At 44.0% G+C, this 26,995-nt stretch overlaps 2 protein-coding genes across 4 annotated transcripts in view; one reads left to right on the forward strand and one right to left on the reverse strand.

Moving 5' to 3' along the window:
• CDK6 (cyclin dependent kinase 6) overlaps window positions 1–18,190 on the reverse strand; it is a 252,287-nt gene extending 234,097 nt beyond the window's left edge. The window contains exons 1-2 of one of the 3 annotated variants that reach the window (XM_043462602.1): window positions 18,043–18,190; window positions 14,553–15,171 (exon numbers count right to left, since the gene is read on the reverse strand). In XM_043462602.1, coding sequence (XP_043318537.1) covers window positions 14,553–14,785 — 233 coding nt within the window. In that variant the 5' untranslated portion in view covers window positions 14,786–15,171; window positions 18,043–18,190. Of the gene's footprint in view, window positions 1–14,552; window positions 15,172–15,283; window positions 15,608–18,042 lie in introns of those variants that run through there. The other 2 variants (XM_043462603.1, XM_043462601.1) reach the window with 2 other exon arrangements.
• Window positions 15,416–26,995, forward strand: part of LOC122438924 (proline-rich protein HaeIII subfamily 1-like) — an 89,244-nt gene continuing 77,664 nt past the window's right edge. The window contains exons 1-3 of the mRNA XM_043464238.1: window positions 15,416–15,685; window positions 15,835–15,942; window positions 16,411–17,661. Of these exons, the coding sequence (XP_043320173.1) occupies window positions 15,416–15,685; window positions 15,835–15,942; window positions 16,411–17,043 (1,011 nt within the window). The 3' untranslated portion in view covers window positions 17,044–17,661. The remainder of the gene's footprint in view (window positions 15,686–15,834; window positions 15,943–16,410; window positions 17,662–26,995) is intronic.

A 26,995-nucleotide genomic window follows, 5' to 3' on the forward strand; every position in this document is an offset into this window, starting at 1 on the left:
TGCCATATCCCTCCTCCAGGGGATCCTCCCGGATCCAGAGATTGAACCCACAACTCCTGCAATGCAGGTGAATTCTTTACGGTCTGAACCACCAGGGAAGCCCATCCAAATACTACTCAGCTTTTAAGGAATCCAGCAACAGGAAAAACAAAAAAGTTAGGAACAAAATACTGACTAAAACAGAGATAATAAGGAGAACCTTTTCGAAATTTAGAGCAATTCATGGACATAGTACAGCCAAAAAACCAGAATAGAATGTTTATCAAAAAACAACAACAACAAGCAAAGAACAACATCAAATAAGATGGTTTGAGGTTAAAAATATAACTGCGAAAAGAGTGAATTCAATAGATGTTTAGAAAACAACACAGATTTCTTTAGAATAAAGCAAAACAAGCCCAAAGGAAATAGAATAATTAGAAAGTAGAGGAAAAGAAGGTAAGAAACATAGAGGCCAGTGTGTAAAACTGAACTTTACGAGACTTAGAAGTCACAATTGAAAGAATGAATATCTGACGAACAAGAGGAATTCATAAAGAAAGAACAGAACAAATAGGAAAAAGTTACTTTTAAAAACAAAATAAATATGCACAGAAAGATCTCAAGGAATGCCCAGCAAATTCAACTTACAAAAGCACCACACCCAGTCACATATTTCTGAAGAACACATCCTAGCAGCTTTCAGAGCAAAACAAAAAGTCACTAAGAACTAATTAGAAAATCATATCAGTAGATGACTTTTTTTATTAGTAACACTGAATACAGAGAAAGCAATATTTTGTGGCAAAAATTTTTCATCCTAGAGTTCTAAAAACAGTCAAGTCATAATCAATTGGAAGAGACAATAAAGATGTTTTCAAACAGGTGAGGATTCAGAAAAGCTTATCTCCCATACACAATTTCTTAGGGAGTTTCTCACAAACCTACACTAGCAAAAAGAAGGGTGTGAACCACTAAAGAGAAGAGTCAGGATGTGGGAATGAGTAGCTCCAAGTCAGAGGAGCAGTGAAAAACTCCCAGGAAGACAACGCTTCATCAATCCAAGTAAACAGCCAATTCTAAGTAAACCAAAACTTCAGAGAAACTTCAGGAAAGCAGGCAATTCAATAGAAATAGATGATATGATGAGGTGTTTGAAAAGAAGATGTTCTGGCTGTGATAAAGGCAAACAGTGTAAGAAAAATAAAAAGGCAATCATAAAGTCCAGGAAAAATAAAGCAGCACAAGAAAGTCATGGTGTGAAAAAGCAGAACACTAAAATAGGTGTAATTTTTCAAAAGTGACGCAGAATAAGAAAAGAGAATCCAGATGTCTGTACTGAAGAAAGGAGGACTCCCTCAGCCTCACAGGGTTTTAACACCAGACCTATACCTGAGGTTGCAAAACAGAATGCAAACATTTAACAACTTTAGCAAAGTAGCTGATGGCAGATGTGACATTAAATGGAGTACAAAGGCAGAGGAAAGGTTAGGGAAACAAAGAATTCCTCTCTTACTAAATGTAGACTCAAGAGACACTGCCAAAAGAGAAAGAACCAAAAAAAATTAGGTTTAAAGATATTATTTTCAATCGTCATAAAAAATAAAAATGTCCCTATCAAACCAAAGAGGAAGGAGATTAACAAGGAGTAGTAACTGATGAGCCAAGTCTTCATCTTTCAGAGCAGGAAGTCAATAGTGATTATCTGAAGTTTAGATATCAAGAAATATAGCATAGTATATTATCTAGATTCACAGAGGAACAACCAGAAGCACCAAAAACAGAATTAAAAGAAGTTGTATCTGAGTACTGGGCACAGGGATAGTTGGGACAGGAGTCTTGCTTTTTTTTTATCATATACTCTGCTATATTAAACACCATGGGACAGTTGGGACAGGAGCCTTGCTTCTTTATCATATACTCTGCTATATTAAACACCAAGCACATACGTCATGATTATCAAGGGGGGAGGCACAAATTCTTTAATAGTTTCTAGTAAGAGATGGTAGATGTGCCCTCCCCTGAATCTGTGGGGCTTTGAACTCACTTGTAACCAACGGAATGTGGCAGAAGTAATGGTCCTGAGGACACTGACTGCCTTGTGGAGCCATGCAGGGCCACCTAAGTCCGATTACTCTGAAGCCTGGATGCTGAGAGGAAGCTCAGGACACACGCAGAAGCAAGGCACCCGTGCTTCGGACCACAGGCCCCCTGCTCAGGTCTTAGCAGTTATCAACCAGCCTGAGTGAATACCACTGTTGTGCATGAAGACATCATCTCAAAATGAAGCAAATCCCCAGTAGCTGTGTCAGCTCAAGGTGAAGACTCAGACATCGAAGAGCAGAGATCCTACTCTCACTGTGCTCTTTCCCAGCCACCGAATGCTTGAGCCTAAGAAAGAGGTTGTCTTCAGCCCCTAAATTCTGGGGTAATTTGCTACACAGCCATATTAATCAGAACAACTTCTTTAACAGAAAACACAATGACTTTAAATTAAAAGCTGCAAATAACTCCCTTGGTATTCTACTTCAGTTACAACTCCTGGCAACGCATCTGACAACAGACTGGGACCACCACACATTTTCACTCTATTCTAGTCTATTCCACACCATTCCATTCCTCCCCTTCTCACTCCTTTTTTGCTTTTTTCTCCTTTTCTTTCCATCATTACTACTAGTCACAACTAAGTAATGTCAGATCCCTTGGGTGATCACTGATCTGAGCAGAGAAGAAGGTGTTTGGAGAGGCAGCAGCGCCGAACAGCAGGACTGGGTCAAGGTTCTTGGGGAGACTGGCCTGTGATAAGGACAGCGAGAGGGGCTCACAGCACAACTTGACAGCTCAAACTCTTCAGGAAACTGTATGTCAATCCTTTCTATAAAATTTCATGACCTAGGGAATCTGAAACTATATCCTAAAATTCCCACCAAAATATCTAAATCAATTCTGCCACAAACCATATGACCATTTAAAATATCAGTTAGTACTGTTTATGTAAAATTATGTTCATAATTGAATGAAAATATCAGTGGAAAAATTAGTTTAGAGGGAATATATCTTAGTGTCCAGTCTACTTGCTAATTATTATAACTCCTAATTACTGTCATAATCCAATTTACTAATATAATTATTAGACTATATAATCTTAAGAGTTTTAAATGCAATACTAATGAGTGAATAGAAAAATAACGCAGCTGCTAAATTTGGTGTTAATTTACATTTTTACTATCATAAAAACTCCTGTAAAAGAGTAATCTTTGCTCACTGCTTAGCTCTTTGGTAAGGCACTCAACAGGTATTTATATGCCAGACACTGTTCTAGACACTGGGGATAAAAGTGGTGAAGAAAAGGGACAAAAATTCATGCCTTCATGGAGCTTATGTTCTAATGTGAAGCATACATTCTATATTAATTCATGCATTCCTTCAAGACATTTGCATGGTAGGCACAATGGACAATACAAATATGGCTAAAATAAGGTACCCAAGAAAAAGGAATCAGACAACTATGCTATTGTATCATTATGGGATTAAAAAGAATGATAGCCTGAGTTTACTTATTCAACAAACACTGGTTGTGGTCTTTCTAAACGTGCCAGGACTTTAGGCTTCACTAGGTTTCAAATCTTGAACTCCAAGAAAACTTAGATTTATCCAAGCATTGCCAGATTCTGTCACTATTTTACATCTTCACCATATAGTATCTCTCAGCTCTACCTCAACTTAGCTTACCTTCTGCCATATTCTTCCCTCCTTTTAATGAGTCTGTGGTCCTTTCAGTTCGTAAGGAAGGTATATCTCTTAACTATTCTCTATTGGCCTAATGATGGTTTCACCTCTCAACTTTATCACCTAAAGTGGGAAAAAAATTATATCATTTTGCATAAACAAAGATGCTACTCTTGACTCATTTCAAAAGTCCACTATTTTTCTAGGATCAGGAATGGGTACCACCGAATCAACCATGCTTTTGTATAGTTCTTCTGGAGACCAACTCCACCCCTCTAAGTCAACCTTTTGCTCTTTGCAAAACTAACTGGTTTAGTTGAGGACCCAAGAGGCATCATCAACCCTAAGCTCCAGCCTAATGAGCTCTTGGTTAGAGAAATTACCACTGATTAAATCTCATGGGCTTAAAAGAATTTGTAACAACTAGCAGGATGTCGCAACTTTTCTTTTCATCTTAATACATAAGAGGTATGTTATTTCAAAGAAGGGATGCAGTCCCTGTTCTTTAAGGGGACTTCCATAACTTAAATACACTTCAGTCATGATCGGCAACAGGAGTCCTTTCCAGCCCAATCTCTAAATCTTGTCTCCGGGTTTCTTATGGCTCAACAAGAAAACATCCCATTTTTATCCAAGGCTATTTAATAGCTCCTTTAAGTGATTCCTCATGGTTGGAATGTAGACGACATCATCTAAAACTCCCAACTTGAAACCACTCAGCTAGTTTCCTGGTTTCCACCAAAAAGTTTTAAAATGTATTGGTCAGAGCCAATAGCCTAACATTTAAAATGCAAAGACAGATTTTGTTTTTCTTGTTCTGTTGCTGAATAGGGCTAAGCGTTAATGTTTCCAACTTTACACATTCATACCTTGCCTTCTGAAAAGAAAACATTAGGAAAAGTACATGTTTTACACTAATTGTTAGGCATACCTAACACAGAAATTTATGAGATTACTTAACAATCAAAGGAAGCAAAATAAAAGAGAGACTTCATTAGACATTAGTGTCCCTGAAAGAGAACTGCCTCTTTTCTGTGGATAGATCTTAATGACTTAAACACGGAGTATATGGAACGAAATTTAAAATGTCCTAAGGTGGTCATGCCATAAGAAGAGCCTCGGAAAATTTTAAAAAAAGCAGAAATTCCAGTGTGTGACATAAAAAGGAATAATTCCGTTTGAGATATTGAAATAAAAAGAGAAAGAACACAGAATTCAATTCCTCCTTGAGCTAAATTGAGCAGTGAACTAAAAAAGATATCATCACACTTCCAACGGTTCTGACAATGTGTTCTTAGGGTTGCTGTGTCCTCAGACCTGTCCACAATACACCCATTAATGAACAGGATACTGGGTAAGGGGCTTCCCCAGTAGCTCAGTGGTAAAGAACCTGCCTGCCAGTACAGGAGACATAGAGACAAGGGTTTGATCCCTGGGTCGGGAAGATCCCCTGGAGGAGGAAATGGCAACCCACTCCAGTATTTTTGCCTGGAGAATCCATGGACAGAGGAGCCTGGTGGGCTACCACAGGGTTGCAAAGAGTCAGACACAACTGAATGACTTAGCACACAGAAAGATTTCACTTCACTGTATTCCTCCGAAGAGTTCTTCCAGCACAGAAATCCACATTAGTGGTAAAAAGAAAAGTAAAAGAATTCAAGTAAATGATTAAAATGTATTCAGAGTAACTTACAATTCTCATATTAAAAAATGTGCAAATCATTTTCAACTTTTACTGAATGTGTGCACATTTCCTGATGTTAATGTTCTCTACAGTATGTAAATTAAGTCCAAGACTGTAGAGTTAACCATGGGAATTACTTAAATTTTAAAACTCACTTGACTATAAACTATATATGCTGGAGTGAAACAAAAATGAAAATTCCTCTTTTCAATATTTATTATTCCCAGGAAACCAAATAAATATAACCCAATATACAGATTCATTTTCCCTCTTTATTCGACACTTCTTTTTATTAACATTCATGTGATGGAAACAACCCACATGATCCCTTACTTAACACCTAGACCCCCTTTTCCTTAATTCATTCATTTGTTCATTTATTCATTTTATTTCCACTGGATGTAGAATGTAAATGGACATGACCCAATACACACTTTCTGCCTCAAGGAGCTCACCACTGGGGTGTGGAAAGTTAAAGGATCAGAAAACAGTGGGAGGAGGGAAGACTGATATTATACCTTACATAATAGGCATAATAATATACAGGCAGACAAACATATACTAAGTACCATAAGAGAGGGCTGAAGTTGTTAAGGTTCAAAGGAAGCAAAAATTTTATCCAAATGAAGGTATTAAGGACACACAAAAGTCAGGAAGCACATGACTAGCGGAGGAGAAACAGGGTCTGAAACCCATGAAGACAGAATCTGGACTGTGGAAAATTCTCCCAACCCTCCGACGTGTAAAATTTTAAGTGAAGAAACTGATTTTCATCAGTGTTTGCTCAAAATGGAAATTGACCCGTGTCACAGATAACTTTGATAACTCAACATATGCAGTTACGAACACTGGTGCACTAATTTTTTCTTTTGGGATAAGGAAGGTGTGAAATTGAATTCATCAGAATTCCTTTGTTTGTAAGGAACAACCCAACAGCAATACTACAAATAATAAAGAGGACTGTATGCCAAAAAAAAAAAGTGGCATTAGAGCTTGGTTCTGAAGGATGCATACATAGCATTTCAACAGGTGGTACAGGGAGGCCAGCATCCTCTGAGACCAGCTCCCATGAAACAGCGGTGGCGGCAAGGAGCCCAGGGAGAGGAAATGGACTAGTCAATATCACCGTAGGACGCCAGGAGCGAACGCAGACAGAAAACACAAGAAGATCCTATCGAAGTTGAAGTTAGGACTAAAGATTAAAAAAATATAGACAGTCGCAGGGAAAATGTTAAATATCAGTAAGTATTTGAATGTTCTTACTAAATAGCGTGGTGTACAGATACAGTTAAAAGCAATAATCTGCCAGCATTTAGCTCGAGATACTTACTATGTGTGCCTTCACGCTTGCTCAGTCACTTCAGCAGTATCCGTCCCTTTGCGACCCCATGGACTGTGGCCCTCCAGGCTTCTCTGTCCATGTGATTCTCCAGGCAAGAGTACTGGAGTGGGTTGCCATGTCCTCCTCCAGGGGATCTTCCCAACCCAGAGATCGAACCAGATCGATCTCCTGCACTGCAGGCAGATTCCTAACCACTGAACCACCAAGGAAGCCCTACTAATGTTACATGCAACTTTAAAATGATGAAAAGTTCTCATGTGAGGGACTTGTAATTTAGTTTACTCTACTTCATTCAGGAAACATATTGGGCAACTAACATATGGACCCTGTTATTTATGGATATAAAAGATACTTGTCTTCAAGTCAGCAAACAAAATCATTTAACTGAAAATACTTTTCTCATTCAAGGCAATGTTCTCTGATATGCAATGCCCATCAGTCATCCTGTTCTGTTAACACGGGAGATAAACCTGTTTTTGAACCTTAGTTATCTTCAGTTTGTATCTACAACTCATGTAACTGAGGAATAAAATAACGGATTAAAAATCAGACAAATTTTTAATGCATTTACACAACAATTTCTACACAGGTCAAAGAGGGTTGAATCAAGTTAAATCTAAAATCCTTTTCAATGAAAAAAACTCCTGTACTGTGATTCTAATTCTACTGAACTAAAATCCTTTAGGAAGACTAAACAGGACTCAGTAATTAAAATGGCTACTTGAACGACAAAGTAAGTAGTTGTCCAAATTTAGGTAAACTACTAACTGTTTAATAATGATTCCATCTCAAATGGACTTCCAGGCTACTGCTGCACGCACGTGTGTACACACACACAGATTCCTGCCACATGTTTTAAGCTGCCTTTATTTTGTGATACATATAGACAATGGATTATTACTCAGCCATAAAAAGGAACGAATTTGAGTTGGCTGCAGTGAGGTGGATGAGCCTAGAGTCTGTTATACAGAGTGAAGTAAGTCAGAAAGAGAAAAACAAATATCATATATTAATGCATATATATGGAATCTAGACAAAGGGTACTGATAAACCTGCTTGCCTGGAGAATCCCAGGGACGGGAGCCTGCTGGGCTGCCGTCTATGGGGTCACACCAAGTTGGACACGACTGATGTGACTTAGTAGCAGCAGCAAACCTATTTGCAGGGCAGGAATAGAGATGCAGACGTGCAGAACGGACTTGTGGACACATCGAGGTAAGGACAGGGGGCGATGCGCTGACAGGGCAGCACTGACACATACACACGCCCATGTGTGACACGGCCAGCTGGTGGGAAGCACTGTGCGGCCCAGGGAGCTCAGCCAGGTGCTCTGAGATGACCCGAAGGAGTGGCGGGGGGTGGGAAGGAGCCTCAGGAGGAAGGGGATACATGTACACTTGCGGCTGATCCACGCTGCTGTGTGGCAGAGACCAACACAACATTGGAAAGCAATGATTCTCCAATTAAAAATAATTAAAAAAAAAAAAATGTTCTTGGGACTTTTCTTGTGGTCCAGTGGTTAAGACTCCAAGCTCTCAAGACAAGGGGGCCCAGGTTTGATCCCTTTTCAGGGAACTGGATCCCACATGCTGATAATTAAATTAATATATATATATTTTTAAAAGATGCCTTTATTTCACCTTAATGGGGAGCAGTTACATGAGTAGCTGGTAAAACAAAATCAAGCAGGGCAACACACGGGTGACATTCAGAACAACTGCCCAGTAGCTCTTACAAAACTCCTCCCTCTGACTGCTCACTCGCCTGCCCCAGTAGACTTAGCATCTATAGATGATCAATCAAATGGTAACCTTTATGTAGGCAGGCCTGTCACCAACCACCTGTGTCCATTTTCCATGTGCGTGGAAAAGGCCCCACTTCCAAACACTACCTTCTTGTACTCCCACCCCTCCTGTACCCAGATTTCATCTCTGCTGTGTTAACACTAGGAAGCTCATGATTAATTTCCTTCCTAAGAAGACTGAGGACTTCTCTGGGGATCTAGGGGTTAAGAATTCGCCTGCCGATGCAGGGGACACAGGTTCGATCCCTGGTCCAGGAAGAGTCCATACGCCACGGAGCAACTTAAGCCTGTGCGCCGTGACTACTGAGTGGGTGCTCTAGAGCCCCTGAGCTATAACTCTGGGAGCCCACGTGCCTGGGGCCAGGGTGCCCCAAGGGAGAAGCCACTAGTCAGAAGCCTGCACGCCACAACGAGAGAGGGGTTCCCACTCACCGAAAGGCCTGAGCGCAGCGCTCAAGATCCAGCACAGACAAAAACAAAGAAAATAAACCTTAAAAAAGAAGATGAGAAGTTTATCTGAGCCTCCTGAGAACCAGAAATGGTGTGACTAGTTCAAGAAGCAGGGGCAACACATATTTGCTTAGGAGTCTAGAAGTTGCTATCCTACCTAATTTTCAAGTATTATAGTGTTTATTTCACTAACTCGGTATTAGATGCCAGGGCCACATTATGAAATAGTTCATTCATAAGATGAATACCAAGCATTTAGATTTTTTTTAACTTTTCTTTGTGTCAAATGAATTTAGTATTATTACTTAATTATTTAACTACATTATTTATCCATACTATACCTATTTAAATGATCATAGTTATTACCCAATTTCCTTAAAAGCAGAATTTAATGGATAATCACCACACTTTTTACAGATTTACTTCAGTAAGGCATACTGCAGAACTCAGGAATTTTCCGAGTTGATATGTCATTTATTCCTGGCAAACCATCATCTTTGTCTACATATAGTTCATTTTTTCCAAACTAGAAATGTACTCACTGGAGTTAACTTCTTCCATCAAACAAAAAAATTATTTTAAAACTGCTACTGAGATTTTAGAGCACGTCAACAACTTTCAAATGGCATGACAGGCAAGCTGCTTGACCTCTGGACTTTAGTTTATCTAGAATACCAAAGGGCTGAAAGACCTCCAAAGTGTCTTCCAATCCTATCATTCATGAGTTTCTCATGACACAGTGTGAGTACTGGATGTTTTATTCTTTAAAAACATTCTTAGGAAATCATTAATAGTGAGGCACGATTTTTCTTAATTTACTTTTTTAAAATTTGATTTTTAATTGGAGGACAGTTGCTTTACAATGTTGTGTTGATTTCTGCCATACAACAGTGTGAATCAGCTCTGTGTGTGTGTATGTGTGTGTGTACACCCTCTTGAGCCTTCCTCCCAACCCTCATCCCCTTCTCGGTCGTCACAGGAGGCCAGGTGGTGCTCCCTGTGTTATAGAGTAACTTCCCACTCGCTATCTGTTTTACACAGAGTAATATATATGTTTCAAGGCGACTCTCTCCTTCCTAAGGGTAATTTACTTTTAATAAGGAGTCTGTTTTCACAGATATCCACTTACCTTTGTTCTAAACATAGGAAAATACCCTAAAAGATACTCAAGTTTAAACAGATCTTCCTTTTAGGAGCTACTTTCTCATTGATAGAGAAATTTCTAATAGTTCCATAGTGATAACAGTTGTGTGAAAAGGATACAGCGCAATCCATGGCCACAATTCAGCACTACCAAGTTCTTCTGCGGCAACAAGTATTTATTTATTTATGTGTATTTACTAAATAAGTTCAATAACTTGGAAACTTCTCAAGGAGCTCTCAGAGAATGAAAGACAAAGCTTACTTTTCACATAAAAAAACATTTTAAATTCCTGCTTCTCCTGCCTTCACTGAAACAAGCCCTAATAAACATATTATTCACCCACAAAATAACATTTTATTCAGAAGGATTCCCATAAACCAACCCACCTGAGCATTCATGTTTATGCAGCAACAAATCATATATCTTTCTACTCTGTTAATAGGTTTTCCTAGAGAAATCACATTTTTATTCTTTTTATGATATTACTGAGATCATTAAAAACAGGAAATGGGAAAACTCTCCTTGAATAATAATCAGTGAGCTATATGCATTTTTCTGGTTTTCTTAAAGCAGTGATTAAATTTGCTAATAGTAATAATTTAACATATTCAAGACATCACCAGTTTACTCACTGAAATACTGTGAGTTTTAGATTACTGAACAAGTACTTGAATTTGAATTACTTCCCCTGCCACCCTAACAGATTTCATCCCTGGAGACACACTGACAGCGCTAACCAGTATCTCTGGAATGACATGATACTCACGTCTCCGGGTTATGGTGACCATATTATTCCTTCAAAACCAGGGAAAATTATTGTTTAAAATCCCCTTGGTTTTTAAACAGTAGGTCCTTCCTAAATCCTTGTTGAGTAAGTGGAGCTCAGATGTTCATATCTATCAACTGCATGTCAATGTTGTCTTACACAGATATCTGTGTATGTCCCTAAGGTGAAATTTAATCCCACCAAAGCATTTGATTCTGATTACTGTTTCAGTTATTTAACTATTCAGTCAGCAAATTCACGGTAACCAAATTATCACAAATATTAGCTGCTCTAAAAAAAAAAAAATGGTTAGGTGAAATATAGCAAAAAGTCAGTGGAAAGAAAGAGAAGTGAATTTTTAAAAAGATCAAAGAATTGCTCATCCCATGACAAGGTTAAGTTCTGTAAATGTAGAGACTTTTTCAACTTGTTCATTGATGTATCCCCAGCTTCTAGCAGTGTCTGGCAAATATTGGGCCCTTGATAAATACTTGGTGAATGGATAGACTGCTGATAAAACAAGTTATTTTATCCACTATGTATACTTAGTTCAGAATGTAAGATGGGATTCATTTGTAGAGTGCAGAAGCTCTAATATAGGTTCATACTGAAGTCTGATTCTGGCAAAGGCTCCTGGATTTAGAATTACTAACTGTAAAATACAAATAAATTTATATCCCAGACACTGACTGGCTGATCAAGCTTGGGCCTGGGATACATCAAGCCACAGGTAAGCAAGAATTTCAAGTCATTATCCCTGTGCATGCTGGCAGTCCCAGAGCCAGCAATAACAAGACAGCTTTTCAGGCAAATCCATCAAATATCTCAAACTTTAGAAAAACTAATGTGTTTATTATGCTTCTTCAAGCTTTGAGGCTTAACTATCTGTGGGAAGGACCTATAATTATGATCAATTACTTGTGACTTGAAGGCATTTATACAGGCACCTATCTGCCCTTTTAAGAAACCTTTAAAGAATCAGCCACAAGACTGTAAAATGGATCCTCTGGGGCAACAATAAATCACAGGTTTGGGGGCCCGACTCTGACAACTCTCCTTTGGAAGGAAAGAATTTGTCACCTGTCCTTGATTTCCTAATCCTGCCCGAAGAATTATCACCATCATCTAAAATGTGAATTCCTAGTCAAGCTCAGCAAGTCATGGGGACCAGTAATTGCCCCAGGCAGAAGCAGAAGGGAAGAAACAGGAAGGAAACAAATGGAATGGAGATCTGCAGCTCGTGAGGATGACATCATCGATGCTGTTCTCAAGTGTCATTGAACTTCATGGCATATGACTGATGGTCTTTTCTGACAAACTACAGGCTCATTATATTTCGAGTAGCTTCGTGGTTCCGGAGCTTGTAGTGTCTGGGCTTGAGTATGATTCGTCCTACAGGAAAGGACAGGTGAACTAATGCCCTACTGGGAACTTTTACCAAGGCAAGCCCCCGGTAGGCCCCTCCCCACCCCACCACCCCCACTGTCAATCTTCTTGAACACAAATAATACTTGGACATCTGAAGCACTCTTAAATTTACAAACTGTTCACATATACACTATCTCAGTTTCTCCTCATGATTCTTAAGAGGTTGATGTCATCTTCACCACTTAACATGTGCAACAGTTTTAGAAAATGATGCCTTTGTCTTTGACATAGCAGTACAATCTCAACTTATCAATGTAATCTCCTAAAATTTCTCAGTACAGAATCCAAGACATGGCTTGGTTAGAAATGTATAAAGACACACCAACGTCAAGAGGATAAAGCAAGAGAATAAGTCGGATTTGCTGGCACAAGGGCAAAAACAACTTCCCTCTGTTATGAGAGTAAATTGTGTGCTTTAGGGAAAGGACGGTGTTACACAGGGGTACCTCTGTAATACCTCTACAATTGGAAGGACATGATTTTATTTACATACATGATCATCACCCTTAACTGGACACTATCCATAGGTAACAGACAAAATAAAACAAGAATTTTGGACTTACAATTCTAGCGGTAGAATTCACCCTTTGGGAAGTGACTGGGTGATTCCGCTGGGAAGATAACTAAGTTGCAGGTACAAATGTACCCTTTGCTTTCCTCTCCAATATCACAAAGACGCCCCAAAAGGGTTTCTGTTGTTTTTCAACAAGAACAAAAAAATACACAGAAGGTTACCTACTGCTTTTATATTTAATCTGATCTTCCTAAATCACGGATTCTTTCAATCCCTCTCTTCTCTATTGGCTAAAATAGAGGTATATTGGGATCCTAGCTTTACAGCCATTTACTACCCTGTTTATGTAGTCATGGTTCTTCGCTGCCTTCTAGCCTGAGTCCTGACTGTGGCAGGAACAAAGCAGCATACAAGTCATCCAGCCTGGGATAAGAGGAGACAAGTTGAAACCTCCCAGGAAGACTCTGTAGACACGTGGGCCCCCTGAGTCTATGGAGGGCTTGGTATTTCAAAGGTCAGTCTTGGGTCTCTCCACTTCGGTGACTAATGTTAAATTGTTTGACTTTTCACAAAAATATTTAGCTATGCTTATTTACATAACCTCATCCACAGCACACATACAGTAGTAGATATGTATTTGTTGAACGGAGCCCCTGGACAGATGAGGAGACAGGAAGAAGACCTCAAGACCTCCTTTCTCCAACTTATTATCTTCGAAGTTGAGAAAGGTAAAATCACACCCTAATTTGTAGAAGTTTCTGGGCATTCCTTTTCAGCTTAAAACTATGCACCTCTGTTTAAAAAAGAAAAGGATGACACACCACACAATGTCAAACACACAATGGGGAAATTCCAGGATCACTAAGAAAACACCATTATCCAAAGTCACACACACTTTGGTTTAATACTGGTTCCCACACAAGAGACACTGTAAAAGCTGCTGCCTCCCCACCCGCCAGCACAGCCCACCGAGGAGAATCCTGGGCAGGACATTTGCAATCTAAATATTCTATAACCTGGACTGACTGCCTGGAGAAGGAGCCTAAGGACTATGCCCTCTTAGACACACAAAATAATACGAACAGGTAACATATTTGGAAGACATTTTAAAAATGACACAAACTGGGCGTTGGCACTGAAGTCCTTCATCAGGAATCCTTATCATTATGCAATGTTAGCGAAAAGAAACTGTAGGTGTAATTGACAAAATTATTCTCAAGTGTTTCTGCACTTTAAAACCTCATTTATACGAGGCTCTGGCAGAAGACTTTTTTCCCCTACTAATTACCGCCATACCCTGTTACCTCTCATTCATTCTCAAAAACTCCCCCAATGGCCAAGAAAACTACGCGGGGGCCTGGGGGGCTGGGCGCCCGTCTCAGGTTGCCTTGTTCTGTCCCCTAAAAGACACCCATCTTTCCGGACCCCTTTCAGGAAGAACCGGGAGGAAAACACTTAGAACTGGCACAGCGGCGGGGAAGGCTGCGCAGGTCATATTTTCTGACTGGTCTTTTTGCTCGCTGTCTGGCAAGGTCGCCAGCTCTGGCTCGGGGCTCTGTCGACAAAACTCACTCTCACTCCGTAAGGTCGACGGATGGCGCCCCGCCGCCCCCCCGCCCTCCCGCACGCGCAGCATCCTCGTGGGGCCGGGGATCCCAGGCCCTCCCCCAGCGCACGGCCCCCGACGGCACGGGCGCCGATCCACCGCTCACCTGACCACGTTGGGGTGCTCGAAGGTCTCCAGGTGCCTCAGCACCGCCACCTCGCGGATGGTGGAGAGCGGCATGCCCTCCTCGCCAGTCTGCACTCGCACGCGTTTCAGCGCCACGAAACGGCCTCCGTTCTTCAGGTCCCGGGCCTTGAACACCTTCCCGTAGGCGCCCTCCCCGATCTCCGCCACGCACTCATACTGCTGGTCGGCACGGCTCAGGCCGTCCTTCTCCATGCCGCCCGGACGCCGCCCGGCGCGGTGCCGCTGGGGCGGGCGGGGGGCGCGCTCGGCTCGCTGGTGGCCGCCGCTCGCCTCCTCCCGGACTCCCCGGCCGACTCCCTCGCGCCCCGGAGCTCGGTCTCGCTCTCTCTCACCACCCCCCCCGCCGACTACCGCGCTCGGGCGCTCGGACTCTCGCGGCCGCTGGGGCTGGATGGAGCGACCTCCCCGCGGGCGGGCGCAACCCTGGTGCCGCCGCTGCGAAACTCCGCCTGCTGAGTCGCCGAGGAGCGAGCCGATCCCTCCTCTTCCCTCCCCGAAGCGCAGTCCTCTGCAGTCACCGAGGCGATTACATAGTCTCAGTCTCAGCCCGAGCGCGTCTCAGTCCACGGTCATTCCACCTAAAAGAGGAGACGGGAGGACAAGAAGAAAGTGTAATCAGACATCCCAGGCGCCTTCTCCGGGGTTCCTACCGGGACCCCTCCTCCTCCTCTACGCAGTCCCCATCGCTACCCTCTGCGAGCTCCTGCCCTCTCCCAGGCCGCTTAATCCTTCCTGGTTCCTCCGAGAAAAACGAAGTTACTTTTCTTTCCCTGCAGAGCTGGAGCCGTCTTCGTGCGGAGAGGTTGCAGGGGCCCCTCGGGGATGAGCGCCGGGCGCGGGACGCAGTGGAACGAGAGGGGGCGTGCCAAGCAGCCCAGAGTGTGCCGGGAGCGCGGGGGAGGGGAGGCGCCGGGCACGTCAATGTCACGGCTTAATATTTCCCTGTATTATTGTGTTGCGCTGCTACCCTCCCTGCCTGCCGGGCCTGGACGTCAGGGGACAGGGGCTCCATGGGTGCCGTGGGGGCGTTCTGGGGTCGTGCGCAGCCCGCTGTGGAGAGACCTCGGGTCCGCCCGAGTGCGGCCGCAGAATGTGGGTGGGGGCTCCCAGGACCTTTGTAACCCGATGCTGGGAGTGTGCGAGGAGGGGTGGTCAGACATCTGCTCGGAAATTGCTTCCTTTCTACTTTCAGTTTTTCTACGAGGAGACATTTAAAGACGACACACAAATGGTCTTTTTAGGGTAAAAGTCTGGGTTGGAAACGGAATCCTTCCTCTGACTTGGGAAGACCTCCCTGGTGGAAACCCATCAGATCCGAGAGGGCGGGAGCTCCCGCTCCTCTGGAGTGGGTGAGCGATGCCTCCCCCTGCGGTGTGGCGGGGCGGCGGGGGGGTGAGCGGGTGAAGTCGCCTGCCGAACCCTAAGAATGGGATAAAGAGGTGCTTGCCGCAGTTCAGCTGGTCGTCTCCTTGGAGAGCTTCAGAAGCAAGGAGGCATAATTGTGACTCGCCTTGAATTTTTCAACCGATTGCAACCTGAGCGAAACAAGCCTCCCCTTAAAAAGGGTGAGGGGTGGGGGGAGTAAAGGCTGCCTCCAGGGGAAAGCGAAAAGGGGTTGCGCCCCCGAGGCCGGGACTCGCGAACCTTTCCCCACTCTCAGGGTTGTTCCCGAAGTAGGTAGCAGAGGTGGTTGCTCCACTCCCCTTTCAGCTTAAGGTCGGGTCCGAACAGCAGCCAGGGGCCCCCGGAGCCCACCCCCCCACACACACACAACAAAGCGGGGGGGGGGGGGTTCGCACTCTTCTTTCCCATTCAAGCTGCAATCCAGGACCCAGAGGACCTCCGCTCCACCAACGCTGTGGCCTCTGCCGGACATTCGCCGCTCCGACTGCGTGTCCGAAATTCCCGGAGCTCCTCGGAATTACCTGCCCCGCAACCTCTGGCTCGCTCGCCTTCCGCCAGGAATTAAAGATACAGACTGCGCGACCCCCGCGGTCTGCGGGCGGAGGGGACCGCAGAGAGCACCGGGCTCCTCACACTCTCTCCATTCAGAATTCTCCTTAAAAGGTGAAGGCCAGTCCTGGGGGGGGGGCGCCGAGGAACGAGCCCCCCGAGCCGAGGACCCAGCGGTCGGAGCCAGGCCGAGGGCCACACAGGTAGCGGAGGAGCCGCGGCGAGCGCGCCGCCCGCCCCCTCCCGCGGGCCCCCTCCGCGCCCCAGTCCTGCCCGCCGCCCGGCGGCGAAGGAAGCGGCGGGGACGTCCCACCCCCGCAGGGAGCTGCGCCCGCCGCCCCCGCCCGGCCCCGCACCGCCCGCCCGGCTCTCCCCCCCTCGCTCCCCGGACTGTCGGCTCCGGCGGAGAGAAACGGGAGCAGCCGTGCCTCCCCCCCGCCCCGTCCACTTTTTTTGTTGTTGTTGTTGCTTTCCCACGCTGGCTGAATGTGACTTGACCCCATTTCAAAAAGTTTGACAGAGTGCTTCAACATTTCCGCATTCCTCCGCGACTACAAAGGCTGCAGCCGCCTCCTTCTGCTTTCTGTCTCTGCTCTCTGTCTTCACACTCAATGAAATCCTTCATGTGCCTCTCCCGAAGCCTGCCAAGCACCCCAAGGGTCGCCACCAGCGCGGCGACCAGAGGCCGCCCCGGGGACCACGACTCCCGCGTGTGCGCACACGCAGATGCGCCCACGTGCACAGTGACGGGCGCGGGGCTCGGGCCCGGAGGTGTTCACCCCGGGGGCGTGCGTTTTAACGTCGATATTTTAAATTAGGAAAGTAAACTGGGAAACTAAAGCAAGCGTCCATCCTTGCGGGGGGACTCCCAGCCTGGGCACTGGCCGCCGGCGTGCACTCCTCTCTTAAGTGCAGAACACGCCCGCGGGGGCTGCCAGCAAGAAGTCTGCGTTAACATTTATCTCGTGGTGGGGAAGGTGGAGCTCACACCCGCACCTCGGCGAGATGGAGGGGGAGCTTTCGGGGGGAAATAAATACAAGGCACCGAAACACATTCTCTCCCGCGTGAGGTCCCCAGAAGCAGTGCATTTTAAACCCTGAGTGTAAATTGCTCGGTGAGTTTCCCAGTGGAGCCTGAGTTCCGTTTGAAAAACTGGATAAGAAGTGTTTGTGTGGGTGTTTGTGCGCAAGGCTGTGTGGGAGCCACAGGAGCTCGGCGTTGGGGGGAGTCCCTCGTGTGGGATGTTCCCCTCTAGTCAGATTAGGAGAAACTCCTGTAGCTCCCCCGAAACTGGCCCCTGTAACCACCCCGCCTCGGACCGTAAGGGGTTAACCAAAGCCGATTCCGAGAACCTCCCGCGCCCCCCCCCCCGGCCCAGTCACCCCCACCCACCCCCGCCTCCGACCCCGGCCAAGCCCCCAAGTCTTCCCCGAGGACCCCCCCCCGCCCCACCCCGCACCCTGCCGCCCACCCACCGGGGCGCACAGCGCCTCACCTGAGGGGCCCGGCCGCGGCGGGCCTCGCGAGGGGGCTGCGGGGACCGGTCGACCTTCGCACGTGTCCGCCGCGGCGCGGAGCAGGTAACCCGGCTCGAGGAAGGAGTTAGCGGCGCTCGCTCGGGCGAGGGGGTGGGCACTGCGGCGGAGGGCGGAGGGACGGCGGAGGGCGCCGCCCGCGCGGCGCGCTGGGGGCGGACGGGGGCCGCGGGGCTCCGGCCGGGGCTCGGGGCCCGAGCCGGGGAGGCGGCGGCGGCGGGGGCCCTGGGGGCCGGCGGCCCGCGACCCTCCCGGCGGCCGGGTGGGGGGCTCGCCGCTCAGTGGCCGGCGAGTGTGCAAATTAAAGCCTTCCGGAGAGGGGGCAGGCGGCCGAGCCCCGGCTGTGCTCTGAGCCTCCGGCTCCCCGGCTCTCCGCTCCGAGTGGGGGGCGAGAAAGAGGGGGGAGCTAAATGAAAATTTCCGGCGTTCGCTGCAACTGGAGTGGGGCGACTAAAATGAGAGGCGTGAGAGGGAGAGTGGGATGTGTGGTCTGCAGTCGGCTGAGTTACCAAACCCAGGGTCGCCCCGAGTTGGGGTTTTTGACAGAGCGAGGCGGGCGGGGGGTTTCAGCAGTCAGTGCTGTAGACGGATGGGGAAAACACAACGACCAACAATAATCATGAGGGGCCGGTGGGGGTGGTAAATACTAACACTTTCCAAGAAACTGAAAAATCAGACCAAAAAAAGAACTTTATTAAAAAAAAAATTGGCAGGACGCCTTGCAGAAAAGAAAATACTAATCTGTCCAAGCACTTTTCACTTTCAGCATGAGCTACATTTGTTTTGTTTTCCTTCGCTTCCTTTCGGCCTCACAAAGCCCTATCTTTTCCTTTTGGACAGAGGATATGATTTGGAAATTGTCTGGCACTCTTGTGGTTAACGATCTACTTGAAGGGGCTGGCCGGTTCACAGTTATTAAGTGATTAGTAACTGCTGAGGGTTCACTAAGGTATTTCTGTGGAGGTAAAAAGCCTAAAATTGACTTTAAATAACAGAACAGCAAGATAATAGACACACGCACACACACACAAAGAGGAGAGAACACGATTCGATGGGTGCTGAGTTTAAATGCATTACTGAACTTCTGAAATTTGAAACTTTGTAAGAATGTATACTTTACCTGCTGAGAAAACCTGAATATTTCAGGTGCAAATGAGATTTTGGAGAAAAAGAAAAGACTTCTAGACTTTCTACAATGAAGTAAAATAAAACTTAAAATGACTATTTATTTTGAAAGAATTCAGTATTATCCAAAATCTCTATCTGTAAAATACTTGAAACCCTTTGAAATATCTTTATGCAAACCCTAAAAAAATGTTATTTATTTCAGGACTCTGTGTAAAAATTAAAACCCAGAAAAATTCTGTTTGAATGAAAAATACTACCTCTATAAATCTTTTGACATTTTGAATTAAACTATGTTGCTAATTTCACAGTAGATCAAAATTTTGCTTTATAAAATTGATTCTGTAGTATAATGTGAAGTAACAGGTTAGGTAAATAAAAATTGTTGCATTTCCATTAGCAAATATTTTGCAAGGCATTATAATAATTTATTCTTAAAAAATAAAAAATGAATAATTGTGTTTTTGATGCTTAAGATAGTTCATAAAATACATTTTTTTGTGTTTAGAAGCATATCTTCTAAAATGAAATCCAATTTCTGAACAAAATTTATACTTGTAAAGATAGCTACAATCTCATATACTTTACAAACTTAAGAAAACAAAGTGTTGGAATTTGTATTTCTATAAAATATTGGATCACTACAAATCACTAATTAGACTTTAAACCAGAGACACAAATGGGAATCCTCCATTTTGATAATTGCTCACACTATCAATGTTTTTTAAAACAAGATTTATTTGTTGGTAATTAACACATTTATGTAACTCAGAAATAATTGTCAAGAAATAGTCATAGGAACCAGCAAATGATTGTAAGAATTTGAGTAAATAATTTGTTAAAAAAATATTAAGCTGTAAATATCTTTTAAATTAACAGAAAAATATCTTTTCTACACTGGGTTGCATTTTTCATTACTGAATTGGATAACAACCATAGATGAATTAGAAACTCCAAGATTTAGCTTACTAGATCACTTGGGCAATGTCAAAAACAATGAAACTTTATTTAATTACATACATTAATACTGAGTGTTACCTCTCTATGTCATCTGCTTTCTCTGATACTGTTAATTTGTCATGTTCACTCTCCTTGGTTATGGTTCATACAAACTCCAGGTTGGTTAAAGCTTCAGATCAGGAAGTTTTACAATGGATTGTATAAAATTAGTAAATACCAGATTGTTTTTGTTTATGGATACCTTCCTTTGTGGGTAACAGGTTATCATAACAAAATTTGTGCCAAGTTTACAAACTGTGAACAAAATTCCGACTCCTTTGTTTAGGAGTCCTCCATGAATGAGTACATCATTCCAGAATAATTATTTGTACCAGTATTTCACACTACATCTCAGATATTCTAAAGTTGCAAATCACCTTAGTTTTTTAAAAATTGGAATTCATGGATTTCCAGATAAGCTACTGTAGCTTACCCTACAGTTTTTCTGAGTGTCACATAAGAGATACATTCCCTGTGTGAACATTTTATACCAAATATCTGGAAGTTTTTGTTTTTCCTAAAATAAAAATGAAAATTTTAATTCTGGTCCATACTTTTATAACATGTTTAAGAAATGAGAAATGTGTTTAAAATTAGTAATTGTATAATGTACATCTAATTCTAAATGATCTCTGATTTATATTAGCCATTTGAGTTTATAAAGTACATTTTCAAGAAACTCAGAAATGAAGTTTTATTAGAATCTACTCTACAATAGGTTTAATTAGAGGTCATATAAATTTAAATTTTTGTCTACAAAGTTCTGTTTATCATCTTGATTAAAAAAAAAAAACTTCTTTGGTTTAATAACTTTGAAATTAGTTACCCTCAATTTTACCTTGAGTTATATGTGTATATGAACATTACCTTTATTAAGTAATTACCACAAAAAATGTTATTTCAACAGAAAAGGCATAATATAATTCAGTGCATTTGAATGCATTTTCTCCCCTCCCTTAGGTATTTCTAAGCTGGTTTTTTTTTTTTTTTTTTGGATGGTTGGCCTTTAAAATATAATATTGAAAATCTGCTAAATATCTTGGAAAAAGTCAACTGTACCACAAAATTTTTCAATTGTAAATTTTTGGACTTTAAGTTCAACCTTCTAAATAAATTGCTTCCTGTCAATTTGGAAATGATCTGGATTCTTCTCTTCCTGCTGTTGCATGATCTAGTGCACTGCATTTGAACAGTGGGACTTGAAACGGTTTTGATACTGCCATGACAAAAAAAAAAATGAACTAGTAGCTTATAAAATTTAAGGAGAAAAGCCAAATAATATTATCTATTGAAAACATTCCATTTTCATGGAATGAAATTACAATTATCCCCATGCAACATGTCAGCACTATGTTCATATCTGTATAATTGTCATCATCTTTTCAATTTTTTCCCTTTTGATAGACACTCCTATCTTCTGTTCCCTTTGTGTGCGAGTGTGAATACCTTTATGTCTTGGCATATTGTTATGACTCGTTTGAAACATGTTCTTAAGATTCTTTCATCAACTACATTAGAATTCTGAACTATCAGAAAAATAACTATGGAAATACACTTACAAAGATGGTGACAGTCACACTGAAATACCTCCATTTACTTTTCCATTTATAGTGTCCTGTACTATTTAGTGACTTCCTACATTTCTCTTCCAAGAGAGTACTTGTATTTCAGCTGCACACGTGGCCTAACAGTTGTGTCGTCATAGCTGCCTGTGGTTGAGCTAAAAGGTGTATACATGTTTCAGATAGATTGTTCAGATGAAGCAGTGTAGGTCCAACACAATGAAGGTGAATGATGATAAAGTGGGATCCAGGAGATAGGAAGAAGGAGAGAGAAGGTCACTGGGGAGAACCTCCTGTGAATGGCTTGGTAGTAGGGATATGTGAAGAAGGCACATGCTAAGGTCCCGGGGCCAAGAGATGTTCCTCAGTGCTCTAAGTATAGCATGTCCAGACAACTGATTCTTTCCGAATGAACAGCATTCTGTGTCTCTCCTATTATGCAGTGAATGAGACTGCATAGTGTATTGGTCCATATTCATGTAACTCTCTTATGTTGTCTCATGATGGATTTCCCCTGAAAATAACATAGAATGGAATTCTTGGCAGAATTCTCTGAATGTCTAGAAGAAAGTATGTAATAGCATAGCTCTGTGGGTCAAACATTTTACCATGAATTGAAGAGAGGATCCAATTTTTAATGCCCACTTTAATTTTGTTCAAGGTTTCGCAAAGGTTTGTATCCCGGATATCTAGCACAGTAACTGGCAAGTATTTGGGGTCCAATAAATGTTTGTCAATGGGAAAGTTGACTTTGTATCCTTTATTCCTTCCTCTTTGGGTACAATTGGTTGATTTCCTTCAGAGGGATGTATCAGGATTATTTTTTAAATATAATCCAACCAAAATTTAAGGATCAGTTTGCTGACTTCAGGACCCTAGAAATGAATCTCTTCTGTCTTCTGCTCCATTTCCTTTTAGCCCTCTTCACTAAATTCTACAGTCCCTTTAGGGCCCAGCTCTTCCTTAAAACCCGGGAGAGTCCCTCAGCCGAACCTCTCTGCTCTAACTCCTAGAGCCCATCTGCTTCTTACCTTCCTCAAAGCTTGGTGCCCTGCTCTCCTCCACCAGAGCTCCCCGAGAACGTCACTGTGCCCAGCGCCCTTCCACAACGTCCCAGCCCCCGGCGGCGCCATCTGGCCGTAGTAGGTGGTCAACGAAGGCGGCATTGGCGCGTTACTGGGGCAGACAGGCACAGAGCAGCCTGGGGTCGTGGGGCATAGTGAGGGTAACGTCTCACAGTGGAGGGTGGTGGTCCACTTTTCCTAAACGGGAAAGAACAAGGAAGAACAAGGGCATCCGGCTACTTTGTGTGGGTTTCTTAGGGTTTCTCTTGCGTTGCAGAGATTAGTCATTGACAACATTTCTGTCTAAAAGAAAACACGTTCACATAAATTTCTAAATTTGTCTGAAAGACGAATTCTAAAATCTTAACAGAAAGAAACTGTGTTTAGAGAATTGTCTCTATTCTCTAACCCTAAAAATCCCAATTATTCTTCTCTGAAAAGAACCAACACTAAAACTCCGAGGTAAGTTAGATACTGTAGAGTCCAGAACCTGGAAAGAATACTCATTTTATTTGCCAATATCCTTAGTGTCCATATATCCTAAAGGGCAGAACCCTTGATTTCTGAGTCAGGAGTCTCTGTTTGATTCCTGGCTCTCCCTCTCTCAGCAAGGTTCTCTGTACCCTCAGGGAACAGATATTTAACCTTGCTGACCCTCGGTATCTGTGCCTATCAAATGGGTTTGCTAATTAATCATTCAGGAAGATGTTAGGAAAATAGTTTGGAGAGAAGCAGTAAAGAGTTTTACCTTCACAGGAGAAGATACAGAGTATCATGGAGGCTGCGGGTCCACGTGGAATTTATGATGAAATTGCCTACAAACTACCTGCGTGACTTTGGGTGACTCAGCGAAGGCCCTGGGCCTTAAGGTCCTTGTCCGTAAAAGAGATGATGAGACTGGACGGTTTGTATGGCAGCTGCACCTCGAAAGTGCTGTAGTCCAGTCCAGCATGCCAAGCCTGGCACCATCATGATACATCCGTTTTTTTATAAATGCCCTAAATTAGAGTAGTGACAGAAGTCGGGATTCTGACATTAGCACCCCAGAGAGGGGTCTGGACTTCAAATGTGAGTTACTGGGATCTCTGCAACTTAACTCTCTGGATTTTCAAGACTGAATAGAAATGAGGACTTCAGAAAAACATTAGGGGAATTCACTAGCGTTTTCCTTAGAAACGGGGAGGGAGGAGCCAGGTTTTAATTTTTTTGGCTGAAACTAAATATGATGAGTGAATGAATCAACCCTCATTAATAAACTTTGATCAATAAATTATAATAGTACATATTGAACTAGGATACTCAAGATTAGAAATCTTGGATGAAAACAAATTCTTCAAAGATATCATGAAAAAAAAAAGCTATCATGAATCCTAACTTTGGGAGATGTGACATATCTGTAAACTATTGTAAACATCAGGGGCCGCTGGCCCCCTGGGAGGCAGTGCAAAGTGGGGGGCTGGAGGGTTAAAAGCAGTACGCAGTGAATCTGAGGGGCTCCAGTGGAAACCAGAAATTCCGAGAGCTATTGATCCAAAGCCATTATGATAACGTGCAGAGAAAAGCAGACTCTGTGCTTTTGTTTTCTACCATATCAGCCCATGTGTGTGGTTTTAAGGTCCTCCCTAGAGGCACAGGGTAAAAAACGTTTAGGCAGTTGGAACCAGAGAGTCCTGGGTTAGCAGCCTGGCTCCACCACGTGGCCCTGGACTAGGTTCTTAAACATTCAGATCTCCGGTTTCCCTCACTCATAAAGTAGGGATGCTATCTTCCGCCACAGTAGGTTGGTGTGAGAACTAAGGAAATGCATTTAGCAGACCCTTAACCAGTAGTAGGACACAGTCAGTATCTCTTTCGTGAAAGCAGGTTTCCTAGTCTTTCCATTTTTATGGACAGCTAACCCTTTGACTGACAGGTCATTCTTTTTAACTGGATTGAAACATCTACCTGTTGCAGAAGGAGCAACCTGAAACAGAGCAGACCTCAAATGACAGTGGACTTGAACGAAACCACGGCTATCTCTGGGCATGTGGGGAACAGAAGAGCAGGTGGGGTGTCTCTCCTGAGGCCGCTCCGTCTTGTCCAGATCTCATCCCAGGGCTGCTCCATCTCCTCGGTCTGTTGCTCACTGTCCTCCGCACTCTTCCCTACAAGCGGCTCTGTTCTTCCTTTCCCCACTGCTTTGGTGTGGCGGCACCTCGTTCTGCCCCTTCAGTCTGTACCCCAGATTTGCTGACACTTGTCTCCAGAGCCCTGGGCTTGGCTGCCCCCCTCAAGAGCGCCCCTGTTGCTCATGCCTCTGCAGGCGCTGGCTCCTACTTCTCTGGTTCGCAGAGCTGACTGCTGTTAGCCTGTCCTCCTCTCCACCTCCTCACTCCGCTCCGACCTGCTCTTCTTGGCTTAGCAGAAGCTGCCTTAGATGACACTGCGTTCCCCACCCCATGTGCTCTCCGTAGAAACTCTTGAGGGGAACTACGCTGTCGCCCCTGCCCTTGTCTTTAAGGAATTTTTATTTTGGCCTGTGCTGTGTCTGTTGCTGCACGGGCGTTCTCTAGTTGCCACGAGCCGGGGCTGCTGTCCGTGGCCGAGCTCGGGCTCCGCGCAGAGCACAGGCTCTGGAGCGCGTGGGCTTTAGTGGTTGTGGCGCACTTCCTCCATCAGGTGTGAGGTCTCCCGGGACCAAGGATCGAATCTGTGTCCCCTCCACTGGCAGGCAGATTCTCATCCACTGTGTCACCAGGGAAGTCCTCCCCTGCCCTTTTCAATTTTTGTTTTATTTTTTGAACTTCCCAGCGGTATCGCCTCAGCTTCCTGTCCTTTGATACCCCAGGGCTTCCTTGTGGGCCATTTTCCACACAGCTTTCACCTCCTTACCATCAGAGAGATGCACCCCCAGTTCCTGGAGTTCTGTTCTGTCTCCTACTGAGGTCCCCCCGGGATGACGAGACTCCTTCAGTGTGGGATCTGCAGTTTTTATGGCTTCATCTCTAAATCCGGGCCCCGAGGAGGGAGCCACAGGTACTGGCTGGAGGAAAGCTACGGGATCACAGGAAACACGGGGCGGCAAGGGGTCTTCATCTGAGTGCAGACTGCACTGTGGAGCACCAGGCTCCCTGTCCCCTCCGCTCTGGCTTCCACACAGTCTTCTTTAAGAGTGATCTCTGAAGCAGGGGACGTAAAGGTCTCCTCCTGGGGGCTGCACCATCCCCACCTCCCCTGACACGGGAAAACACAGACTGGCTGATACAAAGCTCATGAAGCTGCGTTGATCTGACCTGTGGGCTCATGGTGGTCAGGGAGAGCCATGAGATCCAGGCAGGGACGCTGAAGCTTGATTTCTGGGCAAAACACAAAACTGATTTAAGATTTTCTTGAGCAGAGAACGTTGCTCTTGGAGCAGTGATAGCATAAAAGTTGTGTGCTTGGGTACTAGCAGGGTTAAGAGGCTGAAATCAGGGAGGCCAAGCTCCTGCCAGCGGTGAAAAGACCAAGATGATAGGAATGGATATATATAGACAGAGAATGGCTATAAGAGAGAATTCAGAGGAAATATCAAACAGGATTTGGTTAATAACAAGATAAGCAGAATTATGGGAAGAGTTAACATGTATATAGCCTGCCAGGATAGCTCAGGCACTGTATATAAATTAACCCATTTAAACTCCCTCATTATCTCCATTTTGTAGACAATGAAATGGAGGCACAGGACGAAACTTCTAACCAGGCTTTGCGTTCAGGGTATCAAAATAATTAATAATAATAACAGTGGTAATAATATAGTCTATAATAGATAAAAAGAAAAATAGCAAAATGAGATGGCCTGAAGTTTTTTTAAGATTTTTTTGATGTGGACTATTTCTTTTTTGTTCAAGGGATGCTTTTATTTATTTATTTAAAAATTTATTTATTTAACTGGAGGCTAATTACTTTACAATATTGTGGTGGTTTTTGCCGTACATCAACATGAATCAGCCATTGGTGCACGTGTGTCCCACCACCATGAAGCCTCCTCCCTCCCCACCCCACCCCTCTGGGTTGTCCCAGAGCACCGACTTTGAGTACCCTGCTTCATGTGTTGAACTTGCACTGGTCATCTGTTTTACATATGGTAATATACATGTTTCAATGCTATTCTCTCATATCGTCCCACACTTGCCTTCTCCCAC

Source organism: Cervus canadensis, chromosome 3, assembly GCF_019320065.1.
Source record: "Cervus canadensis isolate Bull #8, Minnesota chromosome 3, ASM1932006v1, whole genome shotgun sequence".
Lineage (NCBI taxonomy): Eukaryota > Metazoa > Chordata > Mammalia > Artiodactyla > Cervidae > Cervus > Cervus canadensis.